The 21,032-nt window shown below is 36.6% G+C and overlaps 2 protein-coding genes across 2 annotated transcripts; one reads left to right on the forward strand and one right to left on the reverse strand.

The window, feature by feature from the left end:
- The first annotated feature begins 10,296 nt into the window (after positions 1-10,296).
- On the forward strand, positions 10,297-13,063 carry LOC113510237 (uncharacterized). The gene is made up of 2 exons (XM_026893689.3): positions 10,297-10,478; positions 12,453-13,063. Exons 1-2 carry the CDS (start codon positions 10,379-10,381, stop codon positions 12,659-12,661), a joined length of 309 nt encoding a protein of 102 aa, XP_026749490.1. The 5' UTR covers positions 10,297-10,378; the 3' UTR covers positions 12,662-13,063.
- Positions 13,064-15,590: 2,527 nt separating this feature from the next.
- On the reverse strand, positions 15,591-16,118 carry LOC128201969 (uncharacterized). Its single transcript, XM_052900576.1, has one exon. The coding sequence runs from the start codon at positions 16,116-16,118 to the stop codon at positions 15,591-15,593; it is 528 nt and encodes a 175-aa protein (XP_052756536.1).
- Positions 16,119-21,032: the final 4,914 nt, after the last annotated feature.

Here is a 21,032-nt window from a genome sequence, read left to right on the forward strand (position 1 = left end):
ATTATGGATAAAGGCGATTGACACTGGAATCATTCTGCTTACTCCATAAGCAATTTGGGGTGAAGGTACAGATTTTTTACAATTTAAAATGGCAATCGAACTGATGGCTTCTTGAACTAAAATGGTTAAAACTTACTCATTAGGCTGAGATGTTCTAAAATGACCTTGCCAAAATGCTTTGGGTATCACAGAGTACACTGTGATGCTCAAGGCATCTATTATGCGCAGCTGTTACTGAGGAATACGCTATGCCTTGCCATGTGAATCCAGCAAAGGAAGGAGCCATCTCGTCCTTTCCCATAAGTGCCGTAAGAGGTAACTAAGGGAACTAAATGGTTGAGGGCTGGCAGTGTCCCTCTTAAAACATCACCAAAGCCTTACTGCGGTTGTCAACCTATTTGCCAAGCGTGACAACTACTGGCAAAACCCCTCTTACAGGGAAGGAGTAAGTAAGTCGTTTAGCAGTGGACGACAATTTTATATTTTCATATTTTACTCAGTTTAACATTTCAATTCTGAATTGATAATACAGTTTCAACAAACATCCAAAAATGCTTTCTATTTTGGGTAGGCGCCGTGGGTGCTCTGACTTCTATGAAATTTAAGTTTGCTTTTATATATAAGTTTACATAGATACGTAATATAACAGACAGTTCCAGTTGTATTGCGTGATTTTTTTTTTAATAGATGTTAATGAAATGGTGACCCCGCCTGCGTTATCGGTATACACTAGCGGGGCACTAGTGAGGGATGATAAATGAGGATGTAGCAGGTCAGTTGGCCCATCGTGATGAATTTGACAATAATTAATCACGATGGTTTCCAGGGGGAACCGCGTGGAGCTCGACCTGACAGGTATATTGTCAGTAATGGGAGATATTCGCAAAACGTATTTGATCCCGAGACACTTTTGATGTGTGTAATTATAATATATATATATATATATATATATATATATATATATATATATATATATATATATATATATATATATATATATATATATATATAGGCTGAGATTCGATGTCAGGATTCACTATAGGTGATGGATACCACTTTATATTTGGCGGCTCGTCAACTTCATTGTAATTCTAAGCCATATAAAAAAATACAGTGAAAATACATGGCATATACTTAGATAATATGTTAATAAATGCCATTTGGATCCATTGTTATTTTTAAAAACAAAGGTGTGACATAAAAGGTGCTATATCAATTGTACGATTGTTTGATATGAAGACAATGCCCGCCTCTGAGCCATTGGTCAAACAACAAGGGATCGGAAAGAATGGCTTGATGTCGTATTTAAATTATGCGGTTAATATAAAGAAATATATCTTTATAAACACAAGATCTAAATAAATATGAATGTGATGGTAACTTTTAGAGTTTTGTGTTGCATGTTCTATATTTGTTTGTATCTATAATAGTTTACTACTATAATCTTTTGGAGGAATTATATAGAGAATCTATGTATGTATATTTACCAGAGGGAGACTTTGTACAAAAGTCGATTGCTTGGGTACCTCTGTCCCATTCGTGTTTCTACCGTAAAGCAGTTGTGTTTGCATGGCTGTGTTTCAGTTTGAAGGGTGGGATATGGCGTGAATTTACTGGGTACAGAGAAATAACACCTAAATCCTCAGGAATGGTAACGCATGGGAGGTATCATGGGCGGAACAGTATACTCTGTTATGTCCATGGTACTGCTCATGTTTATAGGCGACGGTTACCACTTTACATCAGGTGGGCCGTCAGCTTGTTTGCCATTCTAAGTTGTATAAAAAAATCTATGTATCTATGTATAAGTTATGGGGATTTATTATAATTAATAATTTCCCTTAATGATCGTATTAATTGATGTCTCTAACGAACGGTCCTAAACCACACTCATCCATACATTGCCTGCAATGTATTTGAGGTCTTTTTTTTAATGGGTGATAATGGTATGGTAACCCCGTCTGCGCTATTGGTATACACTGGCGGGGCACCAGTGAGGGATGACAGATGAAGATGAAAGTAGGTCAGTTAGCCCATCCTGACGAATTCAACTAGAATTAGTCACGATGGTTTCTAGGGGGAACCACGTGGAGGTCGACCTGACAAGGTATATTGCTAGTAATGGGGCTATTGATCCCATTACTAACAATCCCTTTCCCCTCTGTATTTGAGGTCGTCATTCCTTCTAGTAAGGGTCCTACACTGTCTTTGCTTGTACGGGATCGACACTCAAGAACCTTTCTTCGAGATATGTGACCAGCCCATTGACACTTCAGCTTGCTTATCCTTCGGGCTAAGTCCATCACTTTTCTTCTTCTGCGGTTATCCTCATTTCGGATTCTATCACGTAAAGAAACTCCGAACATAGCCCTTTACATAGTTCACTGAACAACTTGAAACATCTGCATACGGCTAACCGTCTCTAAAAACCACAAATGTAACATTGTTTGTAAGTAGACATTTAAGAAAGTACATTAATATTAAAGGAATTAAGAAAATATTGGAATGTCAGAACAAACCCTTTGAAAAATGAATTAGCAAAGTTACAGAGCTACACATACAGTAAATTTTATCAGATGGAGACTTTGTACAAAAGTCGATTGCTTGGGTACCTCTGTCCAATTCGTGTTTCAATCATGAAGCAGTTGTGTTTGCATGGCTGTGTTTCGGTTTGAAGGGTGGGATATGGCGTGTATTTACTGGGTACAGAGGAATAACACCTGAGTCCTCAGGAATGACAACGCATGGGGGGTATCATGGGCGAAACAGTATACTCTGTTATGTCCATGGTACTGCTTATGTCTATAGGCGACGGTTACCACTTCCCATCAGGAGAACCGTCAGCTTGTTTGCCATTCTAAGTTGTATAAAAAAAAATATTTATTTTGAAACCAAACTGAGTCGTTGAATAAGAAACGCGTGGAGGTCGACCTGATAGGCTACATTGCTAGCAGTGAAGCTGATAGATTCCTATTGCTAACAATCAATTTAAGCAATTAATAAATCACTATGAAATTTGGTATACTCGTTTTATATGAAATGGAAGAATATAGGCTACTTTTATTCGAGTCTTGTGGGTTATGTGATTACTAACTTATGAATTCCCAAAATAATAACTAATTCAATAAAGTATTACTTAATATGGAATCGCGCTTGAACTTTCGCTAATTTGACGTAGCTTTGAACTGAGAGGATCTCTCGCACAACCGTCAACGAGACCCTATTTTTTTTTATACAACTTAGAATAGCAAACAAGCTGACGACCCACCTGATGGAAAGTGGTAACCGTTGCCTATAGACATGAGCAGTACCATGGACATAACAGAGTATACTGTTTTGCCCATGCCCATGATACCCCCCATGCGTTGCCAATCCTGAGGACTCAGGTGTTATTCCTCTGTACCCAGTAAATTCACGACATATCCCACCCTTCAAACCGAAACAGCCATGTAAACACAACTGCTTCACGATAGAAACACGAATGCGGTACCCTTAGTAAATCTTATAAAATAGGAAGCATTACAAATGCCCCTCAGCTACGCCACTGGTTAGAGGTATCAGCGGACCATGGCACCCTTCGTAACTTCCCCATTGTTTCTCTGTATTATATACTTACATGATTTATATAACAAAATATTTAATCGTTAATTCATCTCATAAAATAATTAAACACAATTGTTCATAAAAATAATGAGTGTTGAGTAATTTTAAGGAAGAAATGTTATCATAAACGGTTACGTGGTGTTTCTTTACCGCGAATTAGGTGCGGTTATTTACTTCGATATGAACACAGATAGGCGCAGTTAGATAATATAGTAAAAAATGTATTTAATTGATAATAATATTTATAACTAGCGTCGCACGGGTGGATATTTTTACATTTTAAAAAGTGGCCATTAAGGCTGCACACGCGACGGTACCTTAAAAGTGAAGTAACTTCTCCCGTTTTCCCAACATTTCCCTTCACTGCTCTGCTCCTATTGATCGTGGCGTGATGAAAAGTATACTATAACCTGCCCAGGAGTATGAAGAATAATTGTACCAAGTTTTGTTAAAATTCGTTGAGTAGTTTTTGTTTCTATAACGAACATACATACAGACAGACAGACAGACAAAAATTTTACTGATTGCATTTTTGGCATCAGTATCGATCACTAATCATCCGCTGATAGTTGTTTTGGAAATATATTTCATGTACAGAATTGACCTCTCTACAGATTTATTATAAGTATAGATAACTCAATTTATTAACACTGTCCATCCACCATTCTATTAGGGTGAAGGTTCTTTTTTTTAATTAAATTTACATGCGCTTTTTAATGGATCATAATGGAATGGTAACCCTGCCTGCGCTATCGGTATACACCGGCGGGGCACCAGTGAGGGATGATAGGTGAGGATGAAAGCAGGGCAGCTAGCCCACCATGATAAATTCCACTATAATTAATTAATAAATTAACCACGATGGTTTCCAGGGGGAACCGCATGGAGATCGACCTGATAGGGTGTATTGATAGCAATGGATCAGTTAGATTCATTACTAATAATCCCTTTCCCCCTAATAGGTTGAAAGTAGAGCACGAGGGTGGCATGTGGTTCTGGCATAGAATAGGCCACCCCTTCTTTTTCCATAGGTGTGGTTAGAGGCGACTAAGAGAACTCAGGAATGGCAACGCATGGGGGGTATCATGGGCGAGGCGGTATACTCTGTAATGTCCATGGTACTGCTCATGTCTATAGGCGACGGTTACCACTTTCCATCAGGTGGGCCGTCAGCTTGTTTGCCATTCTAAATTGTATAAAACAAACAACTTAATGGTCGAAGGAAGAACAGCAGCGTTCCTCTTAAATTTCTTGAAAAATTAAATTTAAAATTTCTTAAATTAATATAAATTTAAATCTTCCTGGGTAATATTGTAACAGATCCTAGACTATTTCTAAAGTGAAAAAAGTGTTGTCCTCCTCTCTCCTACTTGCTGTGCCCAACACTGTCCATAATTGAAATGTTGAATGTTGGGTCGTTGAGATCACTACTATTCCTTTTTGGCATCTTTTTTTTTTTTTTATTAACACGACAACGCGATGTATTATGTGCGGAGCGGTGAAGCACTAAATTGCGAATGAACAGGAAATGAAATGAACGGGCTAAGTAGACTATGTACCTACCGGGGAATAAAAAGAAAAAGGAAAAAGGGGGAATCCCTCTCTCAACAATAGTGCAGGGGCGGTGTCACTTGTGCGTTACTACATGTTGTTTATATTCTACAAATAATAATCTCGAGGACGAAGCGCGAAGTATAATTGAAATGTTATCTACTAAGTATATTATGGAATGCAATATACTTAGTAGATCAAGACATTTTAGAAGGGTGCTACAGAACAATTACTGAATAAACACGTTCATATTATTAATTTTGTTATTGTTCAATTTGTTCCAAAAAAAAAATTTTATAAAAAAAAAGTATGTACATAATCTATGATTACGAAATACATTCAATGGAACAGTCCATAGACATTGTTTCGTGAAATAAACATAATTATAAAGAAATACTGCACTAGATGTGTCAAAATACCCGTATATGCACAGTTGTAGTAGAATTGGACGGTCGAACTGTGTCAGTGTGTTTGAACAATAGCATTCTAGTTCATGATCAATGGTGTGGCTGTAAAACGAGCGGTTTGCCCGCGTGGATTGTAAAGCTTCCTTTGTCCTAAATTAGGGTATAATGTACTCGTGTAATAAATCTCATTAAAATAGGTTTAATAGTTTTTGCTTGAAAAATCTATAGACCCATCCATCCATCCATACTTATACATTTTTACATTTATAATACAATGAATTTTAATTATTTTATTAAATTAAAGTAAAATGAAATATTAAAAAATGTATGAATGTTCATTGCAAGATGATTCAGAATAGAGCTGAGAGTTTTAATCAATTGCATCACGAATTATATCCAAATAGGTTAGTGATACAAAATTATTAATATTACTATTTAACTCTTCTAATTTGTTTTATATTTACTAATAAGTCAATCCTCATAATTTGTTAGTAGTCACACGTGTATTGTATTAGCGGAATCAAATAAAATAATTCATCTAATAAAAACCAGTACATTATTTTTCCCTGTGTGACAACTGTCAGCCACATTTGTAATTCCCATTGGGTACAATGTATTTCACACAATAAATGGCTAAGTTATCACATAATATATAGATCGTCATATCATTTTAGCCGTTATCATTGTTGAACTTAAGCTTCCCTCATAAAAGGGTGTTTCAATAGAAGTTGCTATGCTTGGCAGGTGAGTTAGCAACCGCAGTTAGGCTGTGATGATGTTTTCAGGGGTACGTTGCTGCACATCTTTTGACCATTAAGTTCCCTTAGTCATTTCTTATGACACCTACAGGAAAGGACGGGGTGACCCATTCTATGTCAGAACCACACGGCTAACATATAGATAAAAATCGAAATACTTTGAATTAAATTGTTACAGGAGTCCATAGGCTACTTTCATCGTTTACCATGAATGTTTACCGGGAATTAACGCGATCGAGATTCAACGAACTTACTTTGGACGAACTTATTTGGTTAATTATCGTCGCTTATAAACCATAAACCGGGAAAAACGCTTGTTTGCCACCTTTGTCTTATAAACAAAAATTTAAAATCTGTTTATTCAATCATAGTTTCCGCTCCGCTCGTCGCTCTGCTTGTGAAGTCGCCTGTGTAATGGCCACAACTATTTGTTGTGCAACAAGTTTTTATCAATACCGGTATATCCACCCGTACGGTGTCAGATTGAACTAACGGTAGTACTAAATGGCGAAGAGTCATCCTGTTGGTTCGTAGTTTATTGTTTGATTGGAAATAAACTGCTCTTGATAATTTTGACATACAAGCTGTGTCCTGCGGCGTTGCTCGCGTGAATATGAATTATCCTACTTATTACGTTAGGATATGTTTGTAGCAAATTTTTGTTTTTATACAATTTAGAATGGCAAACAAGCTAACATGAGCAGTACCATGGACATAACAGAGTATACTGTTTCGCTCATGATACTCCCATGCGTTGCCATTCCAGAGGACTCAGATGTTATACCTCTGTACCCTGTAAATTCACGACATATCTCACCCTTCAAACCGAAACAGACAGAGATACCCAAGCAATCGACTTTTGTACAAAGTCTCCCTCTTTACAACACAATTTATGTCTATATTATTGTCATATCAGACGTTAACTGGCCATTGCTGAAACTCTCATCCATAAGAGGGACGTTGCTGCCATTTTTCGACCATTAAATCCACTTAGTCGCCTCTTACGACACCCACGTGAAAGGAAGGGATGACCTATTCTATGCCGGGACCATACGACACTATAACTACATAAATATATGTAAATAACTATGAAATATGTGTTATTATAAAGTCGTACAGTTCTTGTAAATGTGTCATAAATATTTACCGTTATTATCAAAGTGACCCGACCTTATTTTTATCACTGTTTGGGGTCAAAAATTTCCCTCAATGCATTTATTATTTTCAGAGATATTTCTTGGGTGCATGGCATACTACTACTGTCCATGCGTCTCGTTCGTTTCTATCTCGTACATCTAGGTTGCATAATGAGCTCCCGTCAGCAGTTTTCCCTTTACAATATAATATGGGGAACTTCAATAAACGTGCCAACAAACGTTTAAAAAGACAGCAACTTACAAGCAACTCCTTTGATGTTGCAAGTGATCGTGGGCAACGGTAGGCGCTTCCCATCAGGTGAGCCGTCTGCTCGTTTGACTCCCTAACAATAAAAAAGAATATGGATGCTCTACCAGATGGTAAGTATGTGAGGTCACCACAATACATGAATGCACGCTATTTCAAAGACAGGGGCTAAGGGATTGTTAGTAATGGGGACATGCGGCCCCTTTGCAAGCGGAATTTTTCATCATATTTTGTCTTCACCTGTTATCCTTCATTGAGGCTCCGTCAGCGTATTCTGATAGTATAGGTGGGGTTACCATTTCATTTTTATTCTATAAAAAAATTTTAATTACTATAATTTATTGGTAAATAAGATATGCTGCCTGTGAGAAAGACAAAGAATTTGGACTTTTCTGTCTCTTATTATTTTATACTTAATTACATGCAGTAGCAAAATCATATCTATCGATTGGAATTGTTCACCACCGTTGTTTAGATCGTTGTTGTTTAAACAGCTGACAGAATACTCATTCTGCCTTCTTAAGCAGGTGGTAGAATGCTAATTCTGCCCCCTTGGACAGGTTACAGAATGCTTATTCATTCCCCTTAGATCGATTGGAATTGTTCGCCGACCTTGTTTAGATGGTTATTGTTTAGGCAGGTGGTAGAGTGCTCATTTTGCTCCCTTAGACAGGTGGTAGAATTTTATTTCTGCCCCATTAAACAGGTGGTAGAATGGTCTTATATCAATTTTCCTCAACTGGCCTGACCGTAATTGAATCCGGGACTCGGGATATCAACAGTATACTCGTATTATTATGAGTAGATTGATAAAATTTATAAACAATGACCTTGTGGGTTATTGTCAACAGTTTATATCAATAATGATCTCACAACAAACTTAGACAAAACGCAGTAAAATGTGTACAATGTAAACATACTTAATATCTACTGTTTTTGCATATATATAATAAGTGCATATCACTATGGGTTTTTTCTTTCTTTTTTACAATACAGGAGGCAAACGAGCATGCGGCTCACTTGATGGTAAGTGACTATCGCTGCCCAGGGGGAAAGGGATTGTTAGCAATGGAGTTCGACATCATATCAGGTCAACCAATGAAACCATCGTGAACAGCAGAGCTCCTCTTAAGACATCACCAAAGCCTAACTGCTGTTGCCAATCCTCTAAGCATTGTTGTCAATCTATCTGCCAAGCGTGGTAACTACTGTCTAAACTTCTCCAATAGCGGAAGGCCGTGGGGAATGGGATTGTTAGTAATGGAGACTAAGAATCCCATTGCTAGCAATATACCCAACCTGATCGACCTCCTCGCGGTTCCCCCTGGAAACTATCATGATTAATTCTATTAGAAAATGGCGCCTCAGAATCGACGCCAATATCACAGAAACTTAACTGTTAAATAATATAGAATGAAATAAAATAATTACCAAAGGTTAACTGAAAGAGATCGCTTTTGGCGATAAGATCGTCCATTGTTTTTTCAGTGTAAACATTTCTTGTAATTGTTTGTTTGTATCTATAATAAGTTTACAACTGAAATCTTTCAGAGGAAACAATAAAGAGTATATCTATCTATCTATGTCAAGTATTGAAAGGTCTGCTTGGGTACTCCTGTCCTACTCTGTAATTAACACCCAGTTTATCCGCTAATATTTTCACCCAGTGTTTTTGCTGTGATGCTCGTATAGCTATTTTGCTTTGTAGGGCTATGAAATTACAGGGTACAGAAATATTTTAGTCTTAATTTTTATTATCTTATTATATATTATATAAGCTGTATCCTGCGGCACCGCTCGCGTGAATGAGTACCATATGTGGTAAGTAAGGATATGACTTACCCATATACCAAATTTTATTCAAATCTGTTTGGTAAATTTATGCGTAAAATAGTGATAAACATACATCCATAATTACAAATTTATATGTCTATAAAATGTCTCGTCGATTTTTAAATATTTTAGTTATATTTAAAATCGCTATTTCGATTTAATTACACGTAAGATAAACCGGTTATTATTATATTAAAATATAAAACCTTTTTTTATACAACTAAGAATGGTAAACAAGCTGACGGCCCACCTGATGGAAAGTGGTAACCGTCGTCTATAGACATGAGCAGTACCATGGACATAACAGAGTATACTGTTTCGCCCGTGATACCCTCCATGCGTTGCCATTTCTGAGGACTCAGGTGTTATTCCTTTGTACCCTGTAAATTCACTGCCATATCTGCTGCTGCCCTTCAAACCGAAACACAGCCATGCAAACACAACTGCTTCACAGTAGAAACAGGAATGAGACAGAGGTGCCCAAGCAAACGACTTTTGTACAAAGTCTTCCTCTGCTAAGAAACCTACTTATAATTAAAAAGAATAAGGCAGCTAAATTTCTAAATACTAAATATAACTCCGATAATTAGCTAATAACAACATAGTATATTATAATTCAATTTAGTTATACAAACATATCAAATTTATCACCGTCAAATGGGATACATAATTAGTCAATTCTCGTCATTTAACGTCACTCGATTAATCGAATACCGATGCGAATATAAAGAGATAATTTTAAGATTACCGGGTCAGTAAGATAGGACGAGTGTTTAAGGCTAGTTCTGTAATTCGACAAAATTCGAAAGACAAATTTTTAATATGAAGTGCTTGTTTTATTTGTGTGCATTTGTTCTGGTCGGGTTGGCGCTAGGAGATACGAAACTGCGTTCGCGTGGCTGTATTTACGCATTAGGGAGATGTAAGTGTATTTAATAAATGTGTAAGTAAATTTACGTGTATTTTACCAAGCGATTATAGAATTGGAATGGAATTGCCGTGTGGTTCCGGTATAGAATAGGCCACACCTTCCTTGCCCGTGGGCGCCGTGAACTGTACAAACGTCTTTTGATACCTATCTCTATCCTTCTAACTTCATCATCATCTTAACAATCTTTAACTGTCCACTGCTGGGGGGAAAGGCATAGTTAGTAATGGAGACTAAGAATCCCATTGCTAGCAATATACCCAACCAGGTCAACCTCCTCGCGGTTCCGCTGGAAACTATCATGGTTAATTCCTGATGAATTCATCATGATGGGCCAACTGGCCTGTTTTCATTCTCATCTATTACCCTTCACTAGTGCCCCGCCAGCATATCCCGATAGCGCAGGCGGGGTTACCATTCCATTTTCACCCATTAAAAATAAAAATGTCCACTGCTGAACATAAGCCTCCCCTATAAGGGGAGTTCTGCCAGTAGTTACCACGTTTGGCAGGCGGATTAGCAATTACAGTTAGATTTTTACATATATTTTAAGAAGGACCTTCCACCATAAGTTCCCTTAGTCGCCTCTTACGACACTCGCGGGAAAGGAAGTCCATTTTATACCAGGACTAATACGACGATCAATTTATTTATTTATTTATATGCTTTTGTACATTTTCTTATAGATATTAGGTTATACCAAAGTGTAAACAGGCCAACTTATCCCTTGAAGGGATTTCTCCCAGTCCAAAATTTGTTATTGAAGATAATTTTTTTTTATACAACTAAGAATGGCAAACAAGCTGACGGCCCACCTGATGGAAAGTGGTAACCGTCGCCTATAGACATGAGCAGTACCATGGACATAACAGAGTACACTGTTTCGCCCATGATACCCTCCATGCGTTACCATTCCTGAGGACTCAGGTGTTATTCCTCTGTACCCTGTAAATTCACGCCATATCCCACCCTTCAAACCGAAACACAGCCATGCAAACACAACTGCTTCACGGTTGAAACACGAATGGGACCGAGGTACACAAGCAAACGACTTTTGTACAAAGTTATTCTCTGGTATATTGGTTGATAATAATTACTCGATATATGTTTATAAGTGTATGTACCTACTATATATTAATGATAACTGGAGTCTTGTTCGCACACTAACTTATACGCAACCTTGATTATGTCAATACTATTTTATTGATATTAGCTTTGTTTACGTTTACATAACGTTTATGTATATATGTGTTTTATTGGTACAAACTTTAGCCTGGGATTTTGTACAGACGATCTTTATGAGAAGGAAAATTAATTTAATAAATCACTATAGATGGCGCATCAAGATAAAACATACACCGGACTTTAAGTCACGTAACATTAAGGAACACTTCTAGGTTTAAAAACAAAGGTTTCAATAGAGTTTTTTTCGCGAACGTTCAAGCTGTGGAATGAGCTCCCCGCCGAGGTTTTCTCTAGAGACTACAGTATTTGGTTCTTCAAAAGTTGTGTGTTAAAGTTTCTTCAGGGTCAGCAATGCGAACGTGACACCCCTAGTGTTGCAGGTGTCCATAGGCTACCGTGACCGTTAGATTATCTATGGACGGTTAATATGATATTAGATGGGGTGTATGTCTGTTTGTCAATTTCATGGTATAAAAAAGGAAGGGATGGCCCATTCTATGTTGGAACTTAACGGAAATTAATTGCCATATAGTCCCGGTATAGAAAAGGAAGGGGTCTTTTCCCGTGGGTGCCGTAAGAGACAACTGAGGGATGGGCAGCAGCGTCCTTCTTGTTTTAAACCACCTGCCGAGCATAGCAACTATTGGCAAAATCCGCTAAGGGAGAGGCTTGTGCTCATCAGTGGACAGTTTAAGGCTGATATAATAATTCCTTTTAAAAATGATTGTTTCCTGTAAAAATGATGATAAGAAAAAATAAAAAATCAATACTGTATCATTTCAGGTGTAAGAGAATGCGAGGAAGGCACCCATGGGTATGCAGTCGGCTGCGACTTCATAACCCCAGAACCCACCTGCGAGGAGCCGAAGCCAGTTAAAGACACGCGTGCTGGCCTCATCTGTGACTTCTCTGCTTGTTACTGCGACCCGCCTACTGTGAGGGATACGAAGACCAAGAAATGCGTACCCCTTGAAGAATGCCCGCAGAACTAAAATGGGAAACCATATTCTCTATAGTGATGTGACGAGTCAACAACTTTTGCTATTCGAATATTTTTGATACTCGATAAAATAAGAATCCCGACTCGGGTTTGACTCGAATAGTATCTCTCGTACTCGAGTATCTACTTGTACGGATATTCGGATACTTTAACATAGTCGATTACTTTTTTAATTGAACTCTAAAGTATATATGTAAAAAATAAATGATTCAGCGATTTGATAAGGTTTTTAATAATTAAAGAAAATATTACTAAAAATTTGAAATAGTAACAATAAATTACAAGTATAATAAACATACGAGTATTATAAAGTATTCGAAACCTAATAATATAACAATATAAATATAATATGTGCTTATGAAACATTTAACAATAAAATTACTCGAAACCTTAACGAAGTGTTATGTATTTGATCACTGTATTCAGGGGTTCCCAAACTTATTTTGCCTACTGCCCACTTTGAGAATAAATTATTTTTAGCAACCCCATTTTTTCACCTACTTAAAAACCACTATTATTCAAATTAAATTAATCAATTATTGTAAATTATTAGTCAATTAATTTAATTAAATTAAAATTTAAATGTTGAGCTATATTATCGGAGATTAAACATTAATTAAAGAGAAAATTGCAGATATAGTGCTGTTTGCGGATGATACTTCGTTAGTGTTTAAAATTGGACGTCAAAGTAATCAATTAGACGATGTAAATTGTGCTATGTCTGCAATATTAAATTGGTTTACATGTAATAACCTATTATTAAATTCCAGCAAAACAAAGTGTATAAAATTTTTTTTTAATGTAAGACTAATAAATACACAGTTATTGCTTAATGATGAAATAGTAAATTTTGTTAATGATACAGTTTTTTTAGGTATAACAGTGGACTCGAAATTACAATGGGGGCCCCATATTTCAAAATTGGCCAGTAGACTCAGTTCTGCTGCATATGCAATTAGAAGAATTGACAATTAACAACGTGGCAACGGCTAAACTTGTATATTTTAGTTATTTCCATAGCATAATGTCTTATGGCATACTGCTGTGGGGTAAAGCAGCCGATATAAATACTATATTTGTTTTACAAAAGAGAGCCATACGTTCTATTTATGGTATGGGTTCGAGAGAGTCATTACGTCAGTGCTTTAAAGACTCAAATATCCTCACAGTTACTTCACAATACATTTATGAAAATATTATGTATACACGGAAGAACTTAGAGAGTTTTAAAAAACTCAAAGACTGTACAAGTAGAAACTTACGCAATATAAATAAGCTTATTTTTAAATGCCGTCTGCACAAAATCAGTAATTCATTCTATGGTAATTAGCATAAGATTTTATAATAAACTGCCGGAATCTGCATTAAATCTGACAGAGAGGCAATTCAAATCTTATATTAAACAATTTTTATGTAAGAAAGCCTATTACAGGATAGACGAATTCATAGATGACAACATATCAAGTAAATAATTAGTTTATTAGCATACAACGTTATAATTTTATTTTCTCATTTCTTTCTTGATTTAATTGATTAATTTTAGAAATATGAAAGCGTAGCGGTTTTTTGTATTAATTGCCGCATGCATTCTTATGTAAAATGTGAATACTATAACTATCAGATGGCAATTGTGAGAAGCTTTGACGTGGTCTAGTGTTTTGATTAGTCATGCTCACTAAAATGTCCAGACTTGTGGCGGCGTGGTGGGCCTGGTCATTGGGCTCCCTAAAATATGGTCGAGCGCAGTGATGGCTGGCTCATCCGTCATACTCGTGAACGGGTGCTGCTTGTAGGGATGGTCTGCTCTAATCACTATGACTGATTTCCTCTTATTAATTGTTTAACCAGTTGGTTATGTATTCAATATTTTTTTTCTTTTTGAGTATTTAATTGAATTAGTGCTAATTGGTGGTTTGTATTCACACAATTAAACTTGAAAATGTAAAGTAATAATAAAATTATTTAAAAGAGCAACACGCAAGTTTCTTGCTCGTTCTTCTTGTGATGAGACAGCTTTCCGAACGAGAGGTAAATTAAAAAAAAATGTAATGACTTTTCAAAAGTGCTTCAATGTAAGTTTATTTGAATAAATGATTTCTATTCTATTCTATTCTATTCTAATTCTAAACGAGCCTCTACACAATGCCCTCATTTTTTTTCTGGGTAGGCCTGTAGCGCCCACAAGGGGGCGTTATCGCCCACTTTGGGAAAGGCTGCTGTATATTGATTATTCGATTACCTTATACCCAATTTTTTTAATGGATAATAATCGAATGGTAACCCCGTCTGCGCTAACGGTGTACACTGGCGGGGCACCAGTGATAGATGATAGATGAGAATGAAAAAATCAGGTTAGTTAGCCCATCGTGATAAATACACTTGGAATTCAGCACGATGGTTTCCAGGGTGGACCACGGGGAGATCGACCTGGTTGAGTATATTGCTAGCAATAGGGTTGTGGTGTAGGGCCCTTTGATGACTCCTAGGCCCTCACCAACTCTGTATTTATCCGAGGTTCACTAATGTTTGTTGATGGTGGGTATACAGTAAAAAATGAACTTACGCATACACGGAGCGAATGCAGTTTTTAGACAATAAAATGATTTATTTGCGTAGCCCACAAGCACATAAACAATGACAATACAATATAGGTGAGATTATACAAATAATAATTTAAATATAGGCAAACACAGTGCATACGTAATACGCGCATTGGAGAGTACCCGCAAAGTTAGCGGCGCTGCCAAAACGTTGCGGCCGCAGTCGGCCGCTATCTTCATGCACTTCGCTTACAGTGTTGCCGCAATGTTTATAAGCGGAGCGGAATTAATGAATTATTAGAATGTTTATATTATTTTTAGTTTATATTATTTTTAGTTTCGATTATTCTCCGCTACATCTTCCCCCCGACCAGACCGTGACTACGGTCGATAAAAATCAGGAAATTGTACTCTTCTGCCACTTCTTGTTCTCTTTTCTTCTACGAAAGTTTTGGTCGCAGAAGGAAGAGGTGATGACTGCGTAGGTGGAAGTTCTTTAATTTGAGGTTCCTTCATTATGTAAGCTGGCTTTAGTCTGTCTATAGTGACATTGGTTTTCTTGCCTTGGAGGTCTAAGGTAAAGTACTTGGGTTGCCTGTTAAGAACTTTAAAAGGGCCAACATATGGTGCTTCCAAGGAACTACGAACTCGATCTTGCCGCAGGAACACGTGAGATGAAGTAGATAAATCTCGTGGTATGTAAAATGGCGATGATGTAGATGTGTGCCATGAAGTCGGTCGTGGTGTTAACTTGGTCATTTGAGAACAAAGACGGTTAGCGTACTCGGTGACATCGGATGTTGTGTAGTCATCTTTGGGAGACAAAAACTGACCTGGCAAATGGATTGGTTCACCATAGACCAGTTCTGCAGGAGATGTTTGAAGGTCTTCTTTATAAGAACTGCGCATCCCGAGAAGTACCAGAGTGGGTGTAAGAATACCACCATTTTGGCCAGAGGAACCAAGTTTATGGTTCGCCCAGGTGGAAAGTCAATTTACACTCTCAAAAATAACGACAGATGAGACCAAATTTTGTTATTTAGTAGCACAATTAGATCACCAGTACGCTGCTGAGGTGAAGGATATAATTACCAATCCACCCTCCACTAATAAATATGACAAACTTAAATCTGAGCTCATCAAACGTCTTTCAGCCTCTCAAGAAAAACGCGTAAAGCAATTACTCATACATGAGGAACTCGGCGATCGTAAACCATCGCAATTCTTACGTCATATGCAGAGTTTGGCTGGTCCATCAGTACCTATGGATTTTTTGAAAACCATTTGGTCCAGTCGTTTACCACCAAACATGCACATCCGAAAATTCATCACGCTCAGACATGTTAAAAAAAAAATATTATTAATCGCTCACCGCTTATGATTTGCGCCAGGTTCTTATAAGTTGGACTTTGTACCTGCGTCAACAACTGTTGAATTTGAAAATTTAAAAAATAATATTTCGCTGAATATGATACACGGGGTCACCACTGTGGTGTAGGGCCCTTTGATGACTCCTAGGCCCTCACCAACTCTGTATTTATCCGAGGTTCACTAATGTTTGTTGATGGTGGGTATACAGTAAAAAATGAACTTACGCATACACGGAGCGAATGCAGTTTTTAGACAATAAAATGATTTATTTGCGTAGCCCACAAGCACATAAACAATGACAATACAATATAGGTGAGATTATACAAATAATAATTTAAATATAGGCAAACACAGTGCATACGTAATACGCGCATTGGAGAGTACCCGCAAAGTTAGCCGCGCTGCCAAAACGTTGCGGCCGCAGTCGGCCGCTATCTTCATGCACTTCGCTTACAGTGTTGCCGCAATGTTTATAAGCGGAGCGGAATTAATGAATTATTAGAATGTTTATATTATTTTTAGTTTATATTATTTTTAGTTTCGATTATTCTCCGCTACAGGGTCTTTAGTCTCCATTACTAACAATCCCTCCCCCCACATTTAGTACCTATTAGGTTCTCGAGTGAGTATGCCTCGGCACATCACTAATTTTTAAACCAGGAAACAAGCTCACCATGATTAGAGAGTTTATTATATTAATGCATTAAGAATGTAACTGGTATTTTTGTACTATTTGGACTATTGGTTATTTAAATGGATATAATTTACTAGTAATTCATTTTTGACAATTCGTTCCAATGGGATTTGAACCTGTTATACTATGGAAGTCAACTATTAGTCGGTAAACCTCATTCTTTTAGGTCTCATAAAAAATGTTATATTCCTACTGCAATATAAAATTATAAGTCTATATTTCCTCTGCAAGTTATTATTTATTAATAATAAAGTTAATTTAATTTTTTTATTATTATTGTTTTCATATACAGGGTGAATTCGAAATCGTTAGTATTTTTGAAAGGGAAAAACGAAGTGTTTCAGCAAAAGCGAACATTTTCATCAAAGAAATCAAAAAGAGTCGAAAAACGACAAATATCTTGAGACAAGCGTGACTGATGTGTATGTATGTATCTAGAGCCTCGCATACTTTTTTTTAATGGGTAATAATGAACTGGCCATCCCGCTTGCATTAACAGTATACGCTGGCGGGGCACCAGTGAGAGATAATAGGTGACGACGAAAGCAGGTCAGTTAGCAGGACGTGACGAACTGCACTAGAATTAACCACGATAGTTTTCAGGGGGAACCGCGTGGAGGTCGGCCTGGTAGGGTGTATTGCTAGCATAGGGGCAATTAGACCCCATTACTAACAATCCCTAGCCCCCCTTGCCTCGCATACTTACACGGCGCGTTTAGCTGTTGAGACAGTATGGTAGACTAAAATTTATTTGTAGTATTTTGAATCGATAAATTAGTTTTATGGACCGATAACTATTGTATTTTTCTTTCACCCATTATTTTGCGTGGCAGAATTTGAAATGAGGATATCCGTAAAAGAACCAAAGTCACCGACCTAGCCAGAAGGATAAGTAAGCTAAAGTGGCAATGGGCTGGTCACATAGTTTCGAATCGACAACCGATGGAGAAGAAAGATTCTTGAGTTAGGCTTTGGTGATGTTTTGAAAGGGACGTTGCTGCCCATCCCTTAAGTTCCCTTAGTTTCGTTTTCAAGTGTGATAATGTAATGGTAGAGGTGATATACCAACCGCGCTATCGGTGTACACCGGCGGGGCACCAGTGAAGGATGATAGGTGAGAATGAAGCAGGTCAGTTAGCCCGTCGTGACGAATCCAACGAGAACTGTTCACGATGGTTTCCAGGGGGAACCACGTGGAGGTCGACCTAATAGGATATATTGCTAGCAATGGAGCTGTCAAACTACATTGCTAACAATCCCTTTCCCCTCCAAGTTCCCTTAGTCGGGTCCCTACGGGCCTGAAATAGGTGGCCCGTTCTATACCATTCCATTATTAGAGCCAGTGACTGTAGGACAGTAAATATCTCCCGCTGTCCAGATACTCGTACCGTGAGAGGTTTCCTTAACGAAAACACACGGGGATTTATCTCGATTATGTTTACTTATTACTATATTCATGTTCATTCCTTCCTATACATCGCCGTGGAATGTTTACTCATATATCAAGGCTTCTATGTCTTAGTACTGAAGCTGCCAAGTTATTTTATACCTTATCCCTTCGGTTTAAGACTCAGTAAAGAAGTGTAACGAGGGAAAATATCTTTCAGTACTGCGAATAAAATGAATACGTAGAAAGAGCAAGATAAACGCGTTGTTAGTTAATTTCTGTTAGCTTTTGTTTAGTTTTGTCCAAGTAATAATATAATATTATTTACTTTTGCCATGTATTAGACATTGTTTGACTGGCATATGTATCTCTGAAGTGAAGCAGCAGCAATATGATTCAAGCTTACATTATATAGATAGAGCATCGAGCCACGAAAAACGGGTTAACTTTTTATCAGCTAATTGTCAAATTAGCTGACTCGTTTTTTTTATCAGTATTCTATATATTTACCCATAAAATGTATCTTAACGTGTTATTTAATAAATAAAATGAGTGTTTACGCATTAAAAAGGTGCAAAAATTATAAGACAAAATAAACATATTTCAAATCCCTTTTTACTTCTCAACTAACAATACAAATAATTTATATTCATTAGTATGTTTATTTATATTGTTCTGAAAATCTGAAAGTGAAAGGGAGGGAATTCCCAATTTATTCCATTTCCAAGTCGGTTACAAATAGAAACAGTAACATTCTCGTCAACCTATCACGGTGCAAAACGTGTGACATCAGAAAACAATAAAAGGATATCGAATCAAGACACCCTGTAGGTTTACGGTTCGTAACGCATTGTCGCTTTTAACGCATCCACTATGAGATCTCGAACTCACTTCACTTATACATAGATAGATAGATAGATACTCTTTATTGTTTCCATAAGATACATTGATATAAAAAAATTAAATTTCTTATTGGTATAACATATAAAATATAATTATTTATCTTTCTTGACAATATTGGATATGTGCCTAATTAAATTTATTGGTCTGATTTAAATCTATTTTTATTTGACATTCATTTTGAATAGACAGATAGATAGACTCTTTATTGTTTCCTCCATAAGATTACAATAGCAAACTTATTATAAATATAAACAATTACAACAAAATATTACACTAAGAAAACAATAGGCGGTCTTATCGCTAAGAGCGACCTCTCCCAGGCAACCTTTGGATGGAGAGGAGTAATTATAAACAGTTTGACTGGAGGCACGAAATTCTGTTAATTTTTTAAATACATATGGAGATACGTATACGTACAATAATGGGAATACATAAATATATATTTCAAGTTACTAATACATACTTAAATACATCCATATGTAAATATATAAATACATATACATAGAAATACATACATGTCTTATTTATTTTAATTTTAATATGTATAACGTACATTTATTAAGGATCTGGAGTATTTTATATGAGTGGTTTTTAGTGTTCTGAAAATCAATTAGTATTCTAATTCAATTAGTAATTCGACCAATACTCTTGTCCAGCTATAAGCGATAGAAAAAATTAAATAAATTGTAAAATTTTGTAGTTCTCTCATAAAAACGTACCTTACTTTGAAAATAATAATTAAAATAGTTAAACATTAAAGCAAATAATCTTCATAGATTTAATTTCCCTTTTTTTTTAATCTTTTACGTAGCAAATTACATTTAAATACGTTTAGCTGTTCAAGTATTTAGTATTTAGTGATTAAGTAGCAAACATCTAATGTTTCTTCGTTAAATGGAAGGATTATCGTGGCGATATGTGGAGCAAAACAGAATACTAACTGCAATTAATAGAATTATGTGATAATAGAATTAAGAAAAAAGAAAGATAACTCACCTTGTTGTTTATTTACGTCCGATTAGATCGGCATCGACTGTTGAAAGTTGAGGATCCATTCTTCCACCATATTATGTCGCTTATGGTCCCGGCAAAGAATAGACAACCCATTCCTTTTCCGTGTGTGTCGTAGATTGATAGACAGATAGATTGATTTATTTGCTAGAAAAATTGTTTTTACGGATATTGATTTATTGTGAAGTACAGATGTTCGCCTTATAGTCTAAAGCATGCAAATTAATTGTTGGCCATGTACAAATTACATTACATTTAATAGGCGTTAGAGGCGACTAAAGGAAGGCGATGAATGGGCAGCAGCGTCCATTTTAAAACATCTCATTCTACTGTTAGGATGAAGTCATATATTTTTATCTATAATTAATTGGTCGAATAAGCAAATATATTAATTAACGTTTTCAATCGACTTCAAAAAGACAGAGGTTCACGGTCCGGTTGTATTTGTTTTACATTT

The sequence above is a fragment of the Galleria mellonella genome, unplaced genomic scaffold (genome assembly GCF_026898425.1).
Source record: "Galleria mellonella isolate WM207_F2 unplaced genomic scaffold, CSIRO_AGI_GalMel_v1 utg1267, whole genome shotgun sequence".
Lineage (NCBI taxonomy): Eukaryota > Metazoa > Arthropoda > Insecta > Lepidoptera > Pyralidae > Galleria > Galleria mellonella.